General features: G+C 42.8%; 1 protein-coding gene across 1 annotated transcript; it reads left to right on the top strand.

Moving 5' to 3' along the window:
- The first annotated feature begins 787 nt into the window (after positions 1-787).
- On the top strand, positions 788-17,362 carry LOC115504400 (transport and Golgi organization protein 1 homolog). The gene is made up of 15 exons (XM_032591646.1): positions 788-1,228; positions 4,826-4,847; positions 5,789-5,877; positions 6,115-6,192; positions 7,183-7,255; positions 7,420-7,558; positions 9,265-9,366; positions 10,035-10,095; positions 10,203-10,238; positions 10,322-10,389; positions 10,513-10,607; positions 11,608-11,687; positions 13,135-13,285; positions 15,516-15,654; positions 17,197-17,362. The coding sequence occupies exons 1-15, from the start codon at positions 1,031-1,033 to the stop codon at positions 17,204-17,206; spliced, it is 1,341 nt and encodes a 446-aa protein (XP_032447537.1). The 5' UTR covers positions 788-1,030; the 3' UTR covers positions 17,207-17,362.
- The last annotated feature ends 2,152 nt before the right edge of the window (positions 17,363-19,514 follow it).

Raw genomic sequence — 19,514 nt, forward strand, 5'->3', positions numbered from 1 at the left:
TGTATTGGCTATTTGGAGATGTGCGTTCAAATAACTTAAAATCTCATAGATTTCATCAAAATAGACAAGATCACCTGATTATGTAAATCTTTATTTACTTCAGAAATCTGACAACCTGAGCTGTGATTCAGATTCAAAGTAAACCTTGAAAGTAAAATCTCATGAGGCATCTGGAAAGCTCAGTCAGTTAAGCATCTAACTCTTGATTCTGGCTCAGGTCATGATCTCATAGTTTGTGAGTTTGAGCCCAGCATCAGTCTGTGTGCTAACACCGTGGAGACTGCTTTGGATTCTCTGCCTCCCTCTCTCTCTGTTCCTCCCCCACTCTTTTTCTCTTTCAAAAATAAACATTAGAAAAAAGAAAACCTCCGTGTTTTTAGAAACTAAACAGTAATGTAGAATTTATTTTTGCTGGAATAATCCCATACTATTATAATAACAGCTTCCCATCTCTCTCAGTCATATCCATATCTGTAAACATCTGGCTCTATAACAATCTCATTTGAACCTCTAGCACATTTTCATTGTTACTTCCTCCCATCCTTCTATAAACTTTGGTGTATTTTTGGAAATGTTCCAAAGTATTTTATCCAGGTACTTCATGAATGTACAACAGAAGTCATTTACTTCTTGTCTACTAAAAGTTTGCATTTATTTTTTTTATTTTGTTTTTTTTTTTTCAAATTTAAGTTAGGTGATAAATTCTTAAGTTCTGCTAACTATTTAAAAATTGTTCCAGTGTGTTTGTCAGCACTATAGAATTTCTAAGATGGCCTATTAGATTTTCCCAACAGCTGCAGTGTGGTATAACTTATGTATAATAACAAGACCTTTGTAAAGATTACAGTTTGTTGGTATGTGATATAGATAAGAAGCAATGAAGCCATCGCCATAGTAAGTAAACACAGTCATCACTCCCACAAGTTTGCCCCTGCTCCTTTGTAAGCCTTGTGTCCGCCCTGTCCTTCATGAGGAGGCATTTGAGAGATGTGCTTATATCCTCCTGGAGGCTGGTTGAAGGTTTATAAAGATGATTCTTTGTAACAGAGATTATAAATGTCTTTGCTATTCCTCATTGTCTCAAATATTATTTCAGCTTGTCCATATTTTGGCTGGCCATTTCCCTTTTGGCTCTCGTGTATTTGGGATTCTGTGGAAGCTTACCATTATTACTGCCACCCTTGCAATTTGTGCATGTCTGGTTTACCTCTGGAGAGTTGTCCTTGCTGTGAGTATACTAAAGTACCTTATAGATAGGCTTGTAATCATAAGTAAGCAGAATTTTTTTTTTTTGGTAAGCACAAATTTTTAACTAGACCTTTTGTATGCATTCAGTCCTTCAAATTTCCCTTTAAGCACTGAGTTCATTGCAGCCACAAATTGTAATAATTCCAATGTTCATTATCATGTAGATGGAAATATTTTTAAAATTCTGTGAATTGTCTTCTTTAACCCACTTCTTTTACAATATCTCTATTCTATCTCTATTCTCTATCTTCTATTAGAATATCTCTAGTATTTTTTGTAGTTTTCCACCTGTCTTTCTGTTATTGATGTCTAGCTTGCATTTGTGTTCTGAGAACATATTGTCTATGATTTTGTTGACTTTAAGTTAAGATGTATTTTCTGACCCTGAATATGGTCCATGTCAGTGAATGCTCTATGTGAGTTTGAGAAGAATGTGTATTTGTCTATTGTTGAAGTGTTCTACAGATGGTAATGCCATCCAGGTGATTGATGATGCAGTTCAGTCCAACTGTGTTCTTAAATTTGAATGTCTGTGTGCTCAACCTGTCAATGACTGATAGAGGGTATTGAATTCTTTCAGCCATAATAATGTGTATGTCTGTTTCTCCTAGCAGTTGTGTTAGTTTTTGCCTCATGTATTTTGACACTCTGTTGTTAATGCATGCACATTAAGGATTATGTTTCCCTGGAGAATTAAGCCTTTATTATTGACCTCAGTATCTCCGATAATTTTCCTTACTTTGTAGAATGTTTTGAAAGATAATTTCAGTGGCCACAGAATTCTCGGTGATGGGTTCTTTTCTTTTAACACTATAAACATTTCATTCTTCTTGATTGCATGGCTTCTGAATTCTGAGTATTTTTTTTTCCTGGTTCCTCTTGGGTACGGTGTTATTTCTCCCTTCTCCCTGTAACTCCAGCCCTCAACACTTCCCCTTACCTTCTTCCAAATTGTTTGTTTTCAGTTTTCTGTTGATTGAATAGTATATGTCTAGGGGTAGTTTTTTGTTGTAGTTGTTGTGGTGGGGTTTTTTTTTGGGGGGGGGGGTGGGTATTTATCCTGTTTGGAATTCTTTTAGTTTCCTGGATCTGTGGTTTGCGACTATCATTAATTTTGGAAAATTCTCATGGTCATGTTCACTTCAAATGTGTCTTCTTTTCACTTCTTCGCCAGGTATTCCCATTGTGTGTATGTTACACCTTTTGTAATTGTCCCACTGGTCTTGGATGTTCTGTGTTGTATTTTTAATTATTTTCTTTGTGTTTCTGTTTCAGATGTTTCTACTCGATATTTCCTTCTGCTTGTTGAGTCTTTCCTCAGCTATGTTGTGTGTGTTAATATATCCACAAAGGCATTTCTTATTTCTGTTATGGTGTTTTTGATTTCTAGAACCAAAATCTCTTGGATCCTAGAGTTATCATCTCTGTGCTCACACTCACCACCTCTTCTTGCATACTGACCACTTTTCCCATTAGAGTTATTCTCCTATTAATCAGAGCAGTTTTAATTTCCCAGCCTGATTATCCCAACATCTCTGCCTTAGGAAATATGAGTCTAATGCTTGCATTCTGTGTTCAAAATATGTGGCTTTTCCTTTTAGGGTACCTTGTAAGTGTTTTTGAGAGCTGGGAGTCACATCCTTGTTTAAAGAAACTGAGGTGAATAGGCCTTGAGTGTGAAGTTTTGTCTTTACCTGGCTAGGTTTTAGGCTGAGTTTACTCCCCTGTGAGACAGGAAGGAGGAAGAGCACTGTAGTTGAGTATTTCCCTTCATCTGCATTGCTTGTGTTTAGGAAAACCCCCATTAGGTTTTGGAGAAATAGTTTCTCTTGAGGGCAGGCCTTCTAAGGAAGAACAGAATACCATGAGTTTATGTCTAAATGGCTGTTTTTCCTCTTTTCCTGCCAATTTAGAAATCTTTCCCCTCATAGAAAATATAAATATTATGTATTTGTAAGTTCATCTCTCTTTCCATTTCCCCTGCTTAGGAAAGGAAACATGTGATGTTAAAGGACTATCCATGGTTTTCTATTTGCCCTCCATAGATACACTTTCCTATAACAACATTATTATGACTTGCTTTTTGATAACACATTGATATTCCAATATCCTGGCAAGATGTTGGGGCTAGCTTCAGCCCCATTTAAAACTTTTGAGTAGGGATATGCATTCTAGGAGTCAGGAAAATGTGTCTTTACCTTTTGTTAAAGTAGAGTCTGGCCTAGATTTTACTGAGCTATAATTCACCAGGGGATGACTCGGGTCTGGGTGTTATTGGATCCCCATGACCAGGTTCTTGAGTCTCAGTGTCTTAGGAATGAACAGTGAACTCAAGGGAAACAAAGCAGGTAGTTTATTAAAGATGGCTCGTATACAATGGAGCCAACAAGAAAGAGGCATATCGCTCCCTAAAGGGGTAGTGTGCCAGGCTTATAGAGGCACTTTTCCAAAGAGTGAGGGGCTGGGAGTGGGGAAGCATCCTTTAGTCCCACAGTCATTCTCTTGTGGTTGTTACTTTTCAGTGGACACAAGACCATCACAGGATGGTTTTCCATGGTTGACATTCTTTTAGGGCTCCTAGAAAACAAAAATACTTGTGCAGTCAGGCTTTAAATTATTACTTCTAATTTTGCCCAGACAACCATTACTCCCTAATACCTGTGATCTCTCTTTTGTTCACGTTTCCAGAAGGAGGTATGGAAGCTTTTAACCCTTGCGTCAGACCACTGCCTCTACACGAGTGAAGTTCCTTTTGTTTTTCTTATACCTTCTTACGGGGAACACTTTTTCCTTTTTTTTTTTTTTTTTTTTGAAATGTTAGCCATCTTTTCCTTTGTTGCCTGTGCTTCTTCTCTAGTCATGTTCCACTCTCTTTCTCATTTGATGACTTTTTTTTTTGGAAGACCCTCTGTTTTTAGTGATCTAGGAAAATCATAGCACCTGACATGTGGTAATTGTTTATTGATTCAGAGAGCAGCCAAATCTACGATTTCAGAAAGCTTTCTAGAGAATGAAAGAGACATATCTTACTACAAAGGTTTTCCTTTTCTTTCCTCTTCCCTTCCTTCCTCCTTCGCTTCCCTTCCCTTCCCTCCCCGCCATCTCTCTCCCCCCGCTCTCTGTGGGTCTCTTTCTTTATTTCTCTCTCCCTTTCTCTGTCTCTCTTTCTTTCTTTTGGACTTTCAAATGATCCTAGGTTCTGGATTTCAGTGTGGATATTGGGTTTGACTACAAGAGAAAAAAATCAGACAAATATTTTATTTATATATTTTTAAAAGTGTCTGCATTATGCACTGACAAAATTGAATACGTTGATGTTTATGGAATAGAATGTAAATCTATCTTTTAGTGAAAATAAGCCATGAATCTTTATGCTTTTATCAGAAATGGTTTATAAAGAATCATGAACTAAATATGAAATTGTAATTTTTGCTTGTATTTAATATTATGAATTCATTATGCTGAACAAAATGATCATTGTAATTCGTTGGTTTGCATTTAATATTTTATCAGAAAGAATACGTTTTTACTAATAATATGTTTGACCTCAAACTTATTTTGTTTCTTCCTCTCTCAGATAGAGCCTCAAGTATATCAAGGTAAGATTTAAGGTTTTAGTATTCTTTGTAAGTTTTTTTCAGTACTGGTGTTTGATGTGGGTTTTAATTTTTTAACTAGGAATAAATATGGTGACTTCTGATGTCTAATTGACTTGTTAACTCTTGAAAATCTTTCTCTTCCCTGTTTGGGGGCTAAGTGACAATGTGGAGGGATTTGGCATCTCTTAAGAGACCAGGGGAGGAAAACATCATAGGAGGAAGGAGAACAGGATGAGTGTAATTCTGCATAGAAATGGTTAGGAAACAAGTGGTGATATGAGCCCGAGGTTTGGAGTGAGTACTTTGCCATGACATGACTCTTGGTGAAATGTGAAGATGAGAAAACCCTCTTTGAGTCTATCAAGTGGCCTAAGCTTAGAGAAGAAGCCAGATATTGCCAGGCAGGGTGTGTGTCACAAGAGAGGTTTAAACCATGGTTTTGAGTCTGAGGTGGAGGGAGCCATTCGTGCCAGGGGAGAATGAGAAGTGAACGTGATGCAAATGGGGGTAATGTATTCTGCATGGGCCCTATAGACTGTGGTGATTCTGTGGCACTGTGTGTTGAGAGCCAGGGTGGCTGCCTGACACTTAGTAAGCCCTCAAAGGCTGGTGCTCATCACTGTGAATGCAGCAGTGGTCGCGGTGAGAAGAGCGAACTCAGGGCATGAGAGCTCTCACACTGGGCAAATAGAAGAGAAGTTTCCACTTTGTGCTTGTTAGAGGAGTCAGTGTTCTAGAGCTTACACGTATAGTGATCTCAGTGAAATAAGTTCCTTGGGTTTAAAATGCTACTAAAACTTGCTTTCTTCAGGCACAATAAGAAAGCAAAAAAGTTAGTTACACCCACGTGTCAGATAATGTGTCTCTGCTGCTAATACAGTGGGATTATTCCATGTCACCAGTTTGGTAACAACCTTAGAAATTGTTTTATCTCTTTTTAGTTAATTTACAGCAAATAACTGAAAAGATCAACACAGTGAAGAAAGAAAACAGAGAACTGGCTGAAGCAATATCCATTTGGGAACAGAAGGTAGCATTGCCCTTTCAAATATTTTTTTTTGTGATTTATTTCAGTTATTTCACCTCTGGTAGTTCATCCTACTGACCTAGTTCATGTGTTGTAGAAACACTCCCAATTCAAGACAAGCTTCACAAATGTAAGGAACTACCTCTTTGTTTGTGAAAGGAATCACACATTAGAGATAGGTTTATCTACCATGATGCTATTTTTGAATTCTGATTCCTTTTTCATATGTTTTATATATAGATCAGTGAATCAAAGATACGTCTTCAAGAAGCTGAGAGAAGAAGTAACATTCACTCCGCTGAAGCTCTTAAATTGAAAGTAAGAATCCCATGGGGTGCCCGGGTGGCTCAGTCAGTTGAGAATCCGACTTTGGCTCAGGTCATGATCTCACAGTTCGTGAGTTTGAGCCCTGTGTCGGGCTCTGTGCTGACAGCTCGGAGCCTTGAGCCTACTTCTCTCTCTCTCTCTGTGTCTCCCTCTCTCTGCCCCTTCCCTGCTCATGTTCTGTCTCTTTCTGTCTCTCAAAGATGAATAAACGTTAAAAAATAAAAATAAAAAAAAGAAAGTAAGAATCCCTTCTTTGCCTGGATTGCATTCTAAAAACACAAGTAAAATAATGAATTATTATTACTCATTCAACATGTTTTGTTGAAGGAGCACATCAAAAAAAGTTGAGCACTTTACTTAAAATTTAAATGACACCCTTCAAAGTGCACTTGCTACCTTGCAATCAGAGAGAGAGAGGAATGTCAAGAAATCGGAAGTAATGAGTTGGCTGCTGAGTTTTACTGTAACTTGGCTTTGGAGGCTTTTTGTTCATTGGGTGAGGTGAGCACAGCATATTCTTTTGCTGTTTACCACAGTAGAGAGTGGGCCCCTGGGAGCCAAACCTCCATCCTCACAAGGACCTGGAATTTCACTTAGGACCACCCTGAGGAGTTTTGCTATTTCAAGGACTAGCAAGTGTCTTTTATTTTCATAGCTGGGTAATTACCACCTCATTCAGCCCTGCCCTCCCAACATATGGAGAAAGTCCCCCAAGACAGTTGAGAGATGAAGGGCAATAGCCAAATCGTGTACTGCCCTCCTCCCTTAATGCTGAACAATGTTCAGTGTGAATATTCCCCTAAGAAAGCCATTTGTGAGCTCTTTGACTTGAACTGTATTCCATGTTCTTTGCCTTCTCATTGTTATATTTATGCTTTGGGATCTCTCTTTGTTGCCATGCATAGTCTGCTGTGTTAGGTACACTCACATTGTTATGCGGTTAGTATTTCTTGAATGTCTTTTTTCATATCTGTCTTAAAGTCACAAGATGCGAACGGTCAATTTGAGGATCCAGAACTGAGAGCCGTGACGTCCAATAACTGTGAACTGGAAGGTATGTTGTCTGTTGGGGAGAAATGCCCATATGGTGGCAATGAATTTGTTTTGGGAAGGGAAGGAATAGCTTCCTGCCTTCGTGGTACTTGCCCTTTTCCTGTCACCCCAAAACCAAGTCTCATGTCATGTGCACACACAAAAATAAAATTCATTTCTTGACAGAAAGTAAAAAGGCCCTGGAGGATAAGTGTAATGCATTGAGGTCTGCGAAAGCAGCCAAGGAAGCCAAAGTCAGACAGTTGAAGGAGAAAGCAGGCATCCTTGAAGAATTCTATGAAGAAAGAAAAGTGGCTATAGAAAAGTAAGATGTTCATGTGATAAGAGGCCCAAGTACTGTTGTATGAAGGCATGTGGTGGCCAGTATAGGTAAATGTGTTTCTTTTAGAATTGGATCCAGAGTCTTTTTGCCAAATGCATTCAGTACAATTGTGCCTGCCCTTCCTACCTTGCTTTCTGTAACCTGCATTTTCCTTTCTGTCCTTAGTGCTTGCCACACGTTGTTGTGTCATGTACATAGGGTGGACGAGGGAAGGCATTAATCACATTGATACCTGGATTCCCTCTGGATCCATTTGCATTGTCCTATAGGTTTCAATCCCATCACATTGTCCTATCAGCCGGGAATTAGGTCATCTTTGTTCAGCACCAGACTGGGGTCAAAAATATCTATGGGAAAAATGGAATTATCTTGCTGTAGAAACAATGGACAGTGGTTTGGGATGCCATCAGTACTGGATCCCTTCATCCAGTCTGCAAGTGAGATTTGCATGAAGTGTGTCTCATGGGTTCATTACAAATTTGGTGCACCACTCACATGTTTCCTCTTTTGTCCAGTATTTTCTTTTGTTCTCTGGAGGAGATCAGGTCCCTCATTCACATTGAAAAGTAAACTCTTCCTTCTCTTCCCTGAGACTCAGCTTTGTGTTAGTCCTTCCCACACGTGGGGTGGGGGCTTCTCTGTCTCACTTACATCTTGTTTTTGTTACTTTGTAAGCTCTGACCACCTCTCTGTCTTTACCCCCTTACAACAGAGCCACTACATTACAGCCACAGACCAGAAAGCATTTGCTGAAGGACTGCCTGAGAGGCCAGAAGGAAATGCATGTGCCTTTGTCTGTCTAGTGCTTTTGCTCAGTTTCTAAGAGTCTTTCAGTTTTGCATGTGATTCTTGAGTGTATCCAGTGCCAAGTTGAAACCCTTTAAAGCAACACCATGAACTAAGTAGTCTGAGGGCAACACAGCAAACCAGACTTTTGAAGCATTGCCTTTTGCTGCCTTCACTATCAACAAACTCCGTCTTGTTAAAGACTGGATTGACTCCATGAAGTTGATAGTTTTCCATCTGAAATCTATTTCCTGGAGATAACAGCCTGACTGTGGGACAGTTCACATCATGTTATATTTCAGTAGATATTGCCACTCTAAGATTGGCCTTTTCCTCCACCAGGATCTTTGAAGGAAGAGGCAGGGGTTACACTCCTGTAACTCCTGTGTGGGAGTGATTTGCAATGCTGGTGAAACCATGTCCTGGAGGGCTATCTTTCATACTGAGTGTCTGTGTCCGGGTACAACTTTTGGACTGAGACTCAGTGCATTGCCCCATGGAGGTATAAGGCAATGATGATCCCCTGCTTCATCCTAATGGGTATAGCTGGTCAGGCATAGTTTTTCACGTTGAACCGAAATGAGCCTTCACCATCTCGAACAAAAGACCAACTCTAGGAAGGCACAAAGTGCAATGTTATTTGATGACTTTATGATGAAGGAGTAGAAGCAGAGACCTCGAAAGACCGCTCTGATTGCAGGTGACTTGGCAGCAGACAGAGGTTGATTTTTCTTTAACCTTAAATGGGGTCTTCATTTCTCTGATTGTGTTGTCAGTCTGTGCATCTATGGGAGGACAGTGTAGGGATATTTGAATCTAGGCCTTCAAGAGAGCTGGGAAGTTAAAAGGCAGAATTTCTGGACCTTGGCTCCTGGACTATGTATATATCTTTCTCATCCTAGAAAGCTGGATACGATGAACTGTGAACTAGCTGCAGTGAAGAATCAGATGGCAACTGCAGAAGAAAATCTGAAAATAGCTACAGAGGAAATACACAAGTACAAGTGAGTTCAGATACTAATTAGCAGAGGCTCATGAAACCCTGTTCATTTCTTAGTTTGAACCTTGGTACAATGGGTGGACTCCATTAACGTAGTATACAAACACAAATTCAGAGGACATATCTATAGGGAATTAACAGATAGAAAAAGATACCTATTAGAAAGAATAAAGCAATTAAGTTACTAAACATTTCCACATCTCCAGTGCTGGCCTGACCATGTGGAAACTTCATCCATGCCAATATTCCTGAGGGGTGGTGTCAAATGACATAATCTATAGGAAAGCAGTTCGTTATAGGATGAAATCATACCCATCAACATGGTAGTGCCATTTGATGGCCTTGGTCGTTGCAACCCTGGGAAACATGGTGAGTACAAAGTTAAAGGAGAATAGAGCTTTATGATGAAAGGCACTTGTCATATGATGAAAGATTGAACATGGGAAGGAATTCAACAAACTCTGAACTCTGTAGGCAGGGAATAATGAGTAAGGAAAGGATGGAACAATCACTTTGGTCCTACTGTACATTTATAATTATGTGAAAAGTGTTTCCTGTGTAAGGATAAGTTGTATTAGGAGACAGATATGAAGTTGATGGGAACATGGGCAGATGATTTAAAATCCTGCGCACTATTAGGCCTTATTTGACGAACGCAATTGTAACTCACAGGCAACAAATTGAACAAAGACGAGAACAGCTGCAACGGGCAGAGCTCACCTTCAGACACCAGGTAACTTGAGTTCTGCCTGACGTATTAAACCCTTAGCACCTCATGCTGGTGAGTGTAGTGGCCCTTGGAATCCCTAAACACGGGCTTTTCGTTGTTGGCTTTTTCAGATCGCAGTTTATGAGAAGACTGCTCAGCACAACTGGGTAAGTGTTTTCTTTTTTTCCTCCTCTGTCTCTTTGGTGCACAGTCTGGCATGACTGAAGGTGGATGTGTTTTTCTCCCCCAGATCAAGACTCAGATCTGGGAGAGGGCGATGGCGGAGGAGAGGAGGGAGGCGGCCCACTTGAAACACAGGTGGGTGATCTTGACATGTGTTTTTAATGGTGTGTCGAGGGATGACAGCTGTGCTGTTTAGTGTCTTGTAGAGGACGTGCTGTTGCAACTCTTATGGAAGTCCATTCTTTTTCTGTATCCAAGACTGGACATGATGGAAGGAAAGAGGCTGCTTGAGGGATACATGAGGCAGAAACCAATGCCTGGAAGACCACAGACCCAGAACCCTCCAAGGAGAGGTAAGGAGCGCATGGTGATGTGCAGCAACCTAATTTCTGCGCTGTAGCCTGTTCCTGGGGCCTGGAAAGAATCACAAGCACCAAGGACATCAGGTTGTCTGAAGGGGTGATAGGAGGGTGCCCCAGGCAGTGGGGCACTTGTCCCTGTGACTTGTGGAGCTTATGCCCCTCCCCTAACTGCGGACCCTCCCACCTCCTCCAGCATCCCCTAACTAAAGAGATGAGTCTGGAGAGGTGACATGCCATCATGTCACATGGCACCTAGGCCTTATCCTTCTTCCTACCTTGACTCAATTTTATTTTAGTTTTGGGGGGGGAGAAGGTCATTTATTTACTATTTTTAATGTTCCTTTATTTTTGTCTTATTTTTTCTGAACCCTATTCTTACATTCCTAAGTTCAGGTTCCATATAGCTTAGTCCCCTGATGCTATCAGTGCAAGTCTGAAGCTTCAGTGCTAAATTCCCACAGTTTTACTTTTCTCATTAGTATAATATCAGTCAAGTATATTTCTATTCAGAAATAGTTACATAATACCTGCTCACATGTGGAAGGCAGCTTATAGATAAGCTGGAAGATTGAACAATTCGCCTGGAGCCAGAAGAAACACACCCATGCTCTTCTGTGGAGGGTTTTTTGATGTTATCCCAATCAGTACTCTCATTTTTATTCTTGTCTGTAATGAGATGGTGAGTTATTACCCCTAATGTACATTGAGAAATGGCTATTTTGGTGATGCTTTCCAGATTTCTATTTGAACTGACCTGTTGCAAGTTATTTGACTAATTATGAAGAACATGAACCAGGGCCCTATGGTTTCTTCATTAACAAGATAGGATGGATCTCCCCTTACCTTTGGGGTCACCTAAGGCTTGTGGGTTACTCTCTGCCTCTCCTCATGGTCTGAAGTGTGGGGAAAAGTTTAAGATGTCACAAAATGTGGTGTTTGTTTGAATTCTGCACAGCCTATTAAAACCGGAATAAACCTCCATCCCTTCTAGAGCCTTTAGCCGATCCAGAAGCTGGTGTCGCTCCCATAAGTCATGACAAACACTCTACCAAAAATGCAGAAAAGGACAAGGTAAACGCTGGGGCCATTTTCAGTTGTAAGTCTGTTGAGAAACCCTCTTTTGCAGTACAGCAGGCTCTATGGCCTTCTCCCTGTTTTGTGTGTTGTGTGATATGTCTGCCTGTTTCTGTTTTCCAAATGCACAGCCTTAACCCAAGAGTCTACAGGCTCCTCTCTTTGCAGCCTATCATCGTTTTCTGGAACGGTAGTAGCCAAAGGAACTTAGAGGTTGAGGGACCTATGGCTTTTCTCATGTGTTCTGGAGATAACACCAGGAAGATACACTGCACTCCATACTAAAGTCTCTAGGCTCGTTGACTACTACTATACCGCCTCTCTGTGGGATCAGTGTTGTTATTTTCCTCTTTCTGGTCATGTGATTAACACGTTAAAGCTATTTGTTAATTGGAAATGCGGAAAGACTTCCCTCTATCTTTACATTGTGTGCCTTGTACAACTTAGAATGCACAAAGTCATTGTCATAACTCACCACCTTCACCACCTTCACGTCTTTGTTGGTAAATGAACTGTTGGGAATCCTTTAAAATGTATGTTAGGTAAAAACATTCTGAACATGAGGTCCTTCAGTTGTGTTCATATGAGCAGGTTCTGTTTGTCTCCAATCAGTGTTAGAGCTGATACCATCGCTTATGACACATCCATGGAAATTTATACCAAATCAAAACACCTTTGCATTAATTCTGCTACAGGAATTTCAACCTCTTTTTTTCCATAGGGTATATATTACTCTGTGTCTTGTACTGTGCTCAAAATCAGAATTCCTTATGAATTCAGGTAAACACATGTGGGCTTAGTAGTCATTGATAAGTCATATGTTCCTCACAGCAAACACTTTCTCAGTTCCCCTGCAAGACTCCAGGCATCCCCAACTCCCCGGTGGTCTTGTGGCCTTTGACAGCAATTCCAGAGAGGGAAGACCCCTTTCGCGGGGAGGGAAGCAGAGGGGACAAAATAAGGAGCCGGCCGGAAGAACTTTTCCCCAGTAGTAGCTGTGATTTCGTGTGCAGAGAATCAGGTGTTTATTTGCACGCAATTTTTTTTGTGTTTGGAATATGCCAAAACCAGAGCTTCTATAGTCACTGTAGTGGAGGGATGCAGGGTGATCCTGGACATAGATGTCTGACTGTCTGGAATATGCTACTTCATTAGATTGGAATTACTTCTTTGATTCCTCTAAGATGGCATCATTTTGTTCTACATTCTAAGACATGGGCAGGGACAGGTGGTGACCGTAGTTTAACCTCCAGCATTTATGTGCCTAAGCTGTAGGCGGTACCCAGTGGGAGAGATGGGGTTTTCAGGTACTGATGCTACTCCCTTGGATCCTGGTGGCTGAGAAGTTGGCAGGTGCTGACATATTCTTCTCTGGGTTTCAGCTGCTTTTGGTATTGGTTCTCTTGTCTGCTATATGCACATAGCTGTCACTTCTGTTCTGCAGGGCAGCGTGGATCCATGGGGACCTCCTCTGTTAACTGGAAGATTCTGCACACCCTACCCTAGAGGTCCCCCCATGGGCTATAGGGCATGTCCACCTCCTGAACCTTGGTGGCCCTGGGGACCACCCCGGACCTCTCTACCTACACCGCGTGGTAAGATGATCTGAGCAGTATGAGTTGACTTGCAAAGCACCTTCATCTAAGTTTTGTTGTTGTTGAGTCTTGGACAAGGTGCAGAGGTGGTACCACAGACCATTGCAATGCGAGGGAAAAGCGTTTGCCGCCATAACCACATTCCTTGAGTTTCTCTTGATCGACATATCATCTTTGTGTCATTTCCCACACCCTGTGTTGGTACAGGTGTCTCTTGTGGAGATGGAATGGGGCTGTATACACAAAAGCAGACATAGGGCTTCAGCAGATGTGTGCTGTACACAGTCCATGTGCTGGGCTATGGGAGGCATGAGGCTCAGCCTAAGGTACATCTGTCCAGGTGAGCCACCAGCCATCCGTAGTTGTTTGATGAGTTATGAAAACACCTGAACCAGGGCGTTTATGGGTCTTCATCAAGGTTTAAGGGGTGGTTCTCCCCTTTGCCTTGGGATCACCTGAAGCATGTGGGGCTACCCTCTGCATGTGACTTGGGATCTGACTGGGCCAAAGAGTTTAAGATGCTTGAGGAATGAGGGGAGGGTTTGTTTTTTTAATCTCTGCACAATCTCCTCAAATCACAATAAACCTCCATCCCTTCTAGGGCCCTTTGCAGATCCAGAAGTTGCTCCTGTGAGTGAGAACAACACAGACTCTACCAAAAGGGCCAAGAAGGACAAGGTAAGCGGTGTGGCCATTTCCAGTTGTAACTCTTCTGGGAAACCCTCATTTTTGTGTTCAGTGCTCTCTCCTGGCACTGTGTCTGTTTTGTGTGTTGTATGATATGTTTTTCTCGTTTTTCTTATTTTCCAAACGCACAACCTTAACCCAAGTGTCTATGGGCTTCTCTATTTTCTGCCTGTCAACTCCTTATAGTAAGTTTAGAAGCCAAACGTATTTAGAGGTGAGGACCTTAGGACTTTTCCAGTGTGCTCCTGGAAATAACCCAAGGAGGATGACCCCACACTCCACCTGGAAGTCTCCTGGCATGCCTCATTTTTCCTGGACCTCCTCAATGTGGAATCATTGCTCTTGCTGTTTCTTCCTTTCCTGTTTCTGTCTAGGGGATTAACGTGTTCACAAAATCTAAGGTTATCCTATGGTTTGAAAATGCAAACTGCCTTCACTCCAACTTATATTTTTGTATGTGTCATTTAGAGTGGTCTTAGACAAACTAAATTTCATACCCATCACCCTTCAGCCTTTTTTTTTTTTTTTTTTTTTTTTTGGTAAATGTGCTGTCCACAATCCCTTCAGGTGTGCCCTGGGTATAAATACTCTGAACTATTTTTGTGACATATTTGTCCTAGAAAACATGCACTGGAACATGAGTGGTGGAAAAGAGAAAATCCATAATTACCTGCATTGTACTTCCCCACTGTGTCCTTTATTTGTGTTCCCATGAGCAGGTTCTCTTGTGTCCTGGGTCACTCTTACAGGTGAAACATGGACATTTACAGCAGAAACAAATGTGCATTTGTGTTAATTCTGTTATTTAGAATTTCAGCTCATTTTTCTAAAGGACACAATTACCTTGCAAATTGTACTGTACTTAAACTGAGAAGTATTTCTGAATTAAAATAAATTAGCTAAGCTTAACTGACATGTATAGGTAGAATGTTTCTCTAAGAATATGCATCCAGATGTTTTTCAGGACCTCAGGATCCCCACCCCTCTATGTGTCTCTGTGCCCATGGATAGCACTTCTAGAGAGGAGAAGACCCCATTGTCAGGAGAGAAGCAGATTGGGCACAGGCGGGGGCTTAGAGGCAGAGCTTTGAGCCACGAGGGCTATGATTCCATGTGTGGAGCCTGGGATTGTCATTCCTTCTCATTCTGAAGTTCTTCACATACAAATAAGCAGCCTCTGTGGTGGAGGGGGATGAGAGGTGGCGGGTGATCCTGGACTTAGATGCCTTCCTATTGGGAATATGCTATTTTGTTAATTTGGCATTCACACCATATATCCACTAGGACAAGAGCCCTTGCTGTTCTATATTTGCAGTCATGTGAGGACACTAGTTTATCCCCATAGCATCCATTACCCACCCCAAAAGCTGTAAGTGGAACCCAAAGTATGGGTAGAGGCTCCCTGGCGCTGATGCTGCCCTCTTGGAACCTGGTGGGGGGAAAGCTGGCCGGAGATGAGCACTGCTTCTTTGGGTTTCCACTTTTTGCTGGTGTTGATGCTCTGTTCTGTCCTATGAACACAGCATTCGTTTCTGGTCTGCAGGCCATTATGTATGCAAGAGGGCCTGGTCCTTTCCCAGGATGGCCTTGCAGGCCCTACCACATGGACCGCCCCTTATCACCAGCCATGGGCTGTGGGCCACCTCCCCCTCCTCCACCAGCTCCTCCACCTACTCCATTTGGTAAGATGACCTGACCTGGATGAGTGACTGGTAAAGCACATGCATCTTCTTCATGAGCGACTTGGTGGGAATGATGTAATGATGGTTCTGAGTCTTGGCAACCCACCTGCAAACCTGGCTGAGGACACTGTACCATATCTCAAGTTTCTCAGGACTTACATACAATGGGCTGTGTCAATTCCCCGTAATGAGGTGAGCTATAGGTTTCCCTTGTCAAAAAGAAAGAGGATGTTTACACAGAGGCAGAGGTATCAGAGGTACTGGTGTGTTTTTTACAGACACAATGTTGTGGGTTCTATGAAGGATGAGGTGCACCCCTAAATTTAGGTGCCTCAGGTGTCCTGTGTGAAATGGGGCACGTGCGTTATATGACACAGATCTTGTGATCACCATAATGGAAGCACCAGTGAAGGAATGGGGGAAACTTGAATCACACAGGAATAGAAGGAAAGTTGTGGAAGGTAAGCAGAGTTTGAGGAGGTGTGGAGGGGAGGGTGTTGGGGTCAGTAGGATGGAGTTGGAGGCCATTCCTGGCAGGGCCCACAGACTGGGACAGCTTGAGGACAGCATGAGATCTGCAAAGAACTGCTTCGTGGGTGCAAGCACAGTGTACAATGCAGTCATCATCTCCAAAATGTCAAAGTTACCGCAGTGCACATAGTTCATAATCTAAATACAGTTTGTTGTTTCCCTTGGGTTTCTGAAAGGTCTGGACACGTATGAAAGAATGTGCTGGAGATTTGGGAAATTAAACTTGGTCTTAGGAAATGCCTAAGTTTGTGTGTCTCAGTGAGACTAAAGGGGAAGACAGGTTGTAGATCAGTTGAGTGGCTTCCTTGGCCTTCAGCCTGAGTCAGACTCTTAGTGGGGATTCAGGGTTGACCAGAAGCCGCCCCTGCTGGACTCCTGTCACCACACACCTGCATCTGCTGTCATCACCCTGCCTGCCAGTTTGCATCTCTGAAACGTCCCTCACAATATCCTGAGGCTTTGCCTGTGTTCCTGCTGTCTCATCCCTAATACCAGCTCTCAGCGGGGCCATCTCAGAACCTCAGCTTTGTTATCTGAGAAACAGGGATAGTGTTGGGTTCTGAGATCAGTATGATGAAGAGGTGACAACCACATAAGGAATTTGTAAAATAAATGGGATGAGTGGGCACTCACCCTCCTCAGTGTGTAAATGAAGGTATCTCCACACAGAAGCTCATCAAGAGATGTTCATTCAATTCCATTAAACTAAGAGTATAATGCCTGAGGCTGAGAGATTGGCAATCCCTGTTTCAAAAGATACAGCAAAGACCCCTGTGTTTTCCCTATTAGAATTCAGGTCCTACTTCACACAGGAGGAAAAGATGACTATGAGAAAGTGTACATTCAGGGATCTATATCTAAGACCTGAAGACAATCATCTTCCATTACTGGTAGACACACAGATGCAGCCACACAATTAAGTGTTCATCCAAGGTATATTTTCAAGGACAAAATGCATAGAGGAGAACAGAAGATCCCATTGCTATAACCCAAAATCTCTTTGCCTTTCAGGACAACTTGAACTTTGAAGAGGACCCTAAACTGTGACCAATAGGCTGTGGCAATGTGATATATTGAGAAAAGTTGTCTGATACGCGTATTTGAATGAATCCTTTCCCTCACCATTCCTGTCCCCTCTATTTTGTCTGTACTCGTTTCCTGTAATAAACCCATCATAGTTCTGCCTCTGTGTCAGTGTCTGCTTCCAGGAAGACCTACGGTCATTCTATTTCGATGCACACAGTGTGACTCCTGTATACACTGTCACAAACAGGTAGAATCTACAGTAATAGGGACAGAAGACAAGTCATCATTTGAATTGTATTGATTGCACATGTCTCCCTGGATCCTTCTGGGGTGGTGGACACAACCTTCATCTAGATCTGGTGATGGTTGTGTTCACTCCTCAGTAGATACTCACAAGCACACGGCACCTGCTAGTCACAGTGGTGTGTGGTGATCAGCAAGACAGCCATCAGTCCCCAGGGAGTGGCTGATTTCTGATTGCAAGAAATGGATGAGGGGTCAGCAGTGTCTCTGGTAGAACAATGAGGAAACCCTGCATTAATCCAGGTGTTGGGGACTTTTCCCACCTACAAGCTACCTCACAGTAGCACTAATCCAGGTGGGAGCTGAGGTAGACTAGTGGTAGTAGTTTTCGGGGTGAGTCTTATGATGTCCCATGTTTCTCCCAGTGCTTTCTTTTTTTCTTCTAATTTTGCAATGTTTGCTTGTTTTTTTGAACGAGAGAGAAATACAGAGCACAAGCAAGGGAGGGGCAGAGAGGGAGAGAGGGAGACATAGAATCCAAAGCAGGCTCCAGGCTCTGAGCTGTCAGCCCAGAACCCGACCAGAGGCTCAAACTCATGACTCACGAGATCAAATCTGAGCCGACGTCAGACGCCTAACTGACTGAGCCACCCAGGCTCCCCTCCTCCCACTGTTTCCTTAGTGAGGGATGGGCAGGGCAGAGGTCCATGACATGATACCCGTTCCTTCCTCACCACCGTGGAGGAGTTGGTTGTAAGCATCTGGCTCTTTCCAGATCCTCAAACCCCATGCATTCTTCTCCAGAGCCCCTGACACCTGCAAGGCCCTCCTTTCTCCCAGGTTGTGGAGGTAACCAGCCCTCCAGCATCTTTGGGATCATGGCTGGGCCACCAAGGGGTCAAGGTCTGGCTGTCCACATGCTTCCCGGGAGTGTCTGGGAACAGCAATGCTGCAGTAAACGTCATCATGAGCAGCTTCTATAAAGAGGATTTTCATCCACTGTGATCAGGGCCTGGGCTTAAAACATGACAGGAGAGAGGGGGGCACAGATATGTGGTGCCCTGATCCCTGGACAGGGCTGCACGGAACAGAAGGCACAAGGCCTGGGGAGAGGCAGAGAAAGAGACAGGCAGGAAAAGAGGCAGTGAGTGATGGGGGAATTGGGCAAGTCCTAGAGAGCGAGAGAAAGAAACAGAGGGAGACAGGGGTAGGGAGAAGCAAAGACAGAAATGAAGCACAGAGGAAAGGACGGAGCTGGTCACAGTGTGCGGAGGGGGCTATAGGCCACGCAAAAGGGGCTCTGCGAAGATGCTCTTAGGGTTGGAGGCAGAAAGGGTAGGAAACCTGGGCATTACAGTTCCCTCAGTTCAAGGCTCCAACCTCACTGGGGCAAGCTCTGTAGAGGCCATTGCCCCTGGGAAGATGGGTCCCCCTCATTTTGCCTGGCGTGTTGGGGCCCAGTCTCAGGGACGGTCATGGAGAGAAATGGCTTGAGGGAGAGCATGCAGTTCATTAGCAGGTAAAGTCCAGAGTGTGCCCCATGGGGAGGTAACCATGATCTGTCTCCGCCACTTCCCCCAGTCCCTGCTCCCTTCCCCACTGCTCCAGCATGACCTTCCTTATGTTCCACAGCCAGGCGTCAGGCATTGTGCTGCCCCCAGAGCCTATCGCCTGGAACTTGCACAGATGGATTACTGGTCTCAACCAAAAGTATTTGAGAATAAGGTCCATATTCTCCTTCTAGCACTAGTTATGTGCAACATGATAGGGGGTTGCTATTCTTACATCGACTGCTGGTCTCAGCATTCTGGATTGTAAGCGAGCAGTTTAAACCACCACAGCCTTCTCTCACATGAAAGGAGAAACCTGTTTCTTCACCCAGCCTTCCTCTGATTGTGAAGAGATGGCATTTACTATTTGAAGGCACAATTATCTACCTATGAGTCTCATGGAAATTATTTCATCTGTCTTCAGCCCTGAAGCACCTTTCATTGAAAATATTACCCATATACAGGCAGGAAATTTATAACAGATGCGTAACTCCCTCTAGGTATGCATTC

The sequence above is a fragment of the Lynx canadensis genome, chromosome E3, assembly GCF_007474595.2.
Source record: "Lynx canadensis isolate LIC74 chromosome E3, mLynCan4.pri.v2, whole genome shotgun sequence".
In the NCBI taxonomy this organism is placed as follows: Eukaryota; Metazoa; Chordata; class Mammalia; order Carnivora; family Felidae; genus Lynx; species Lynx canadensis.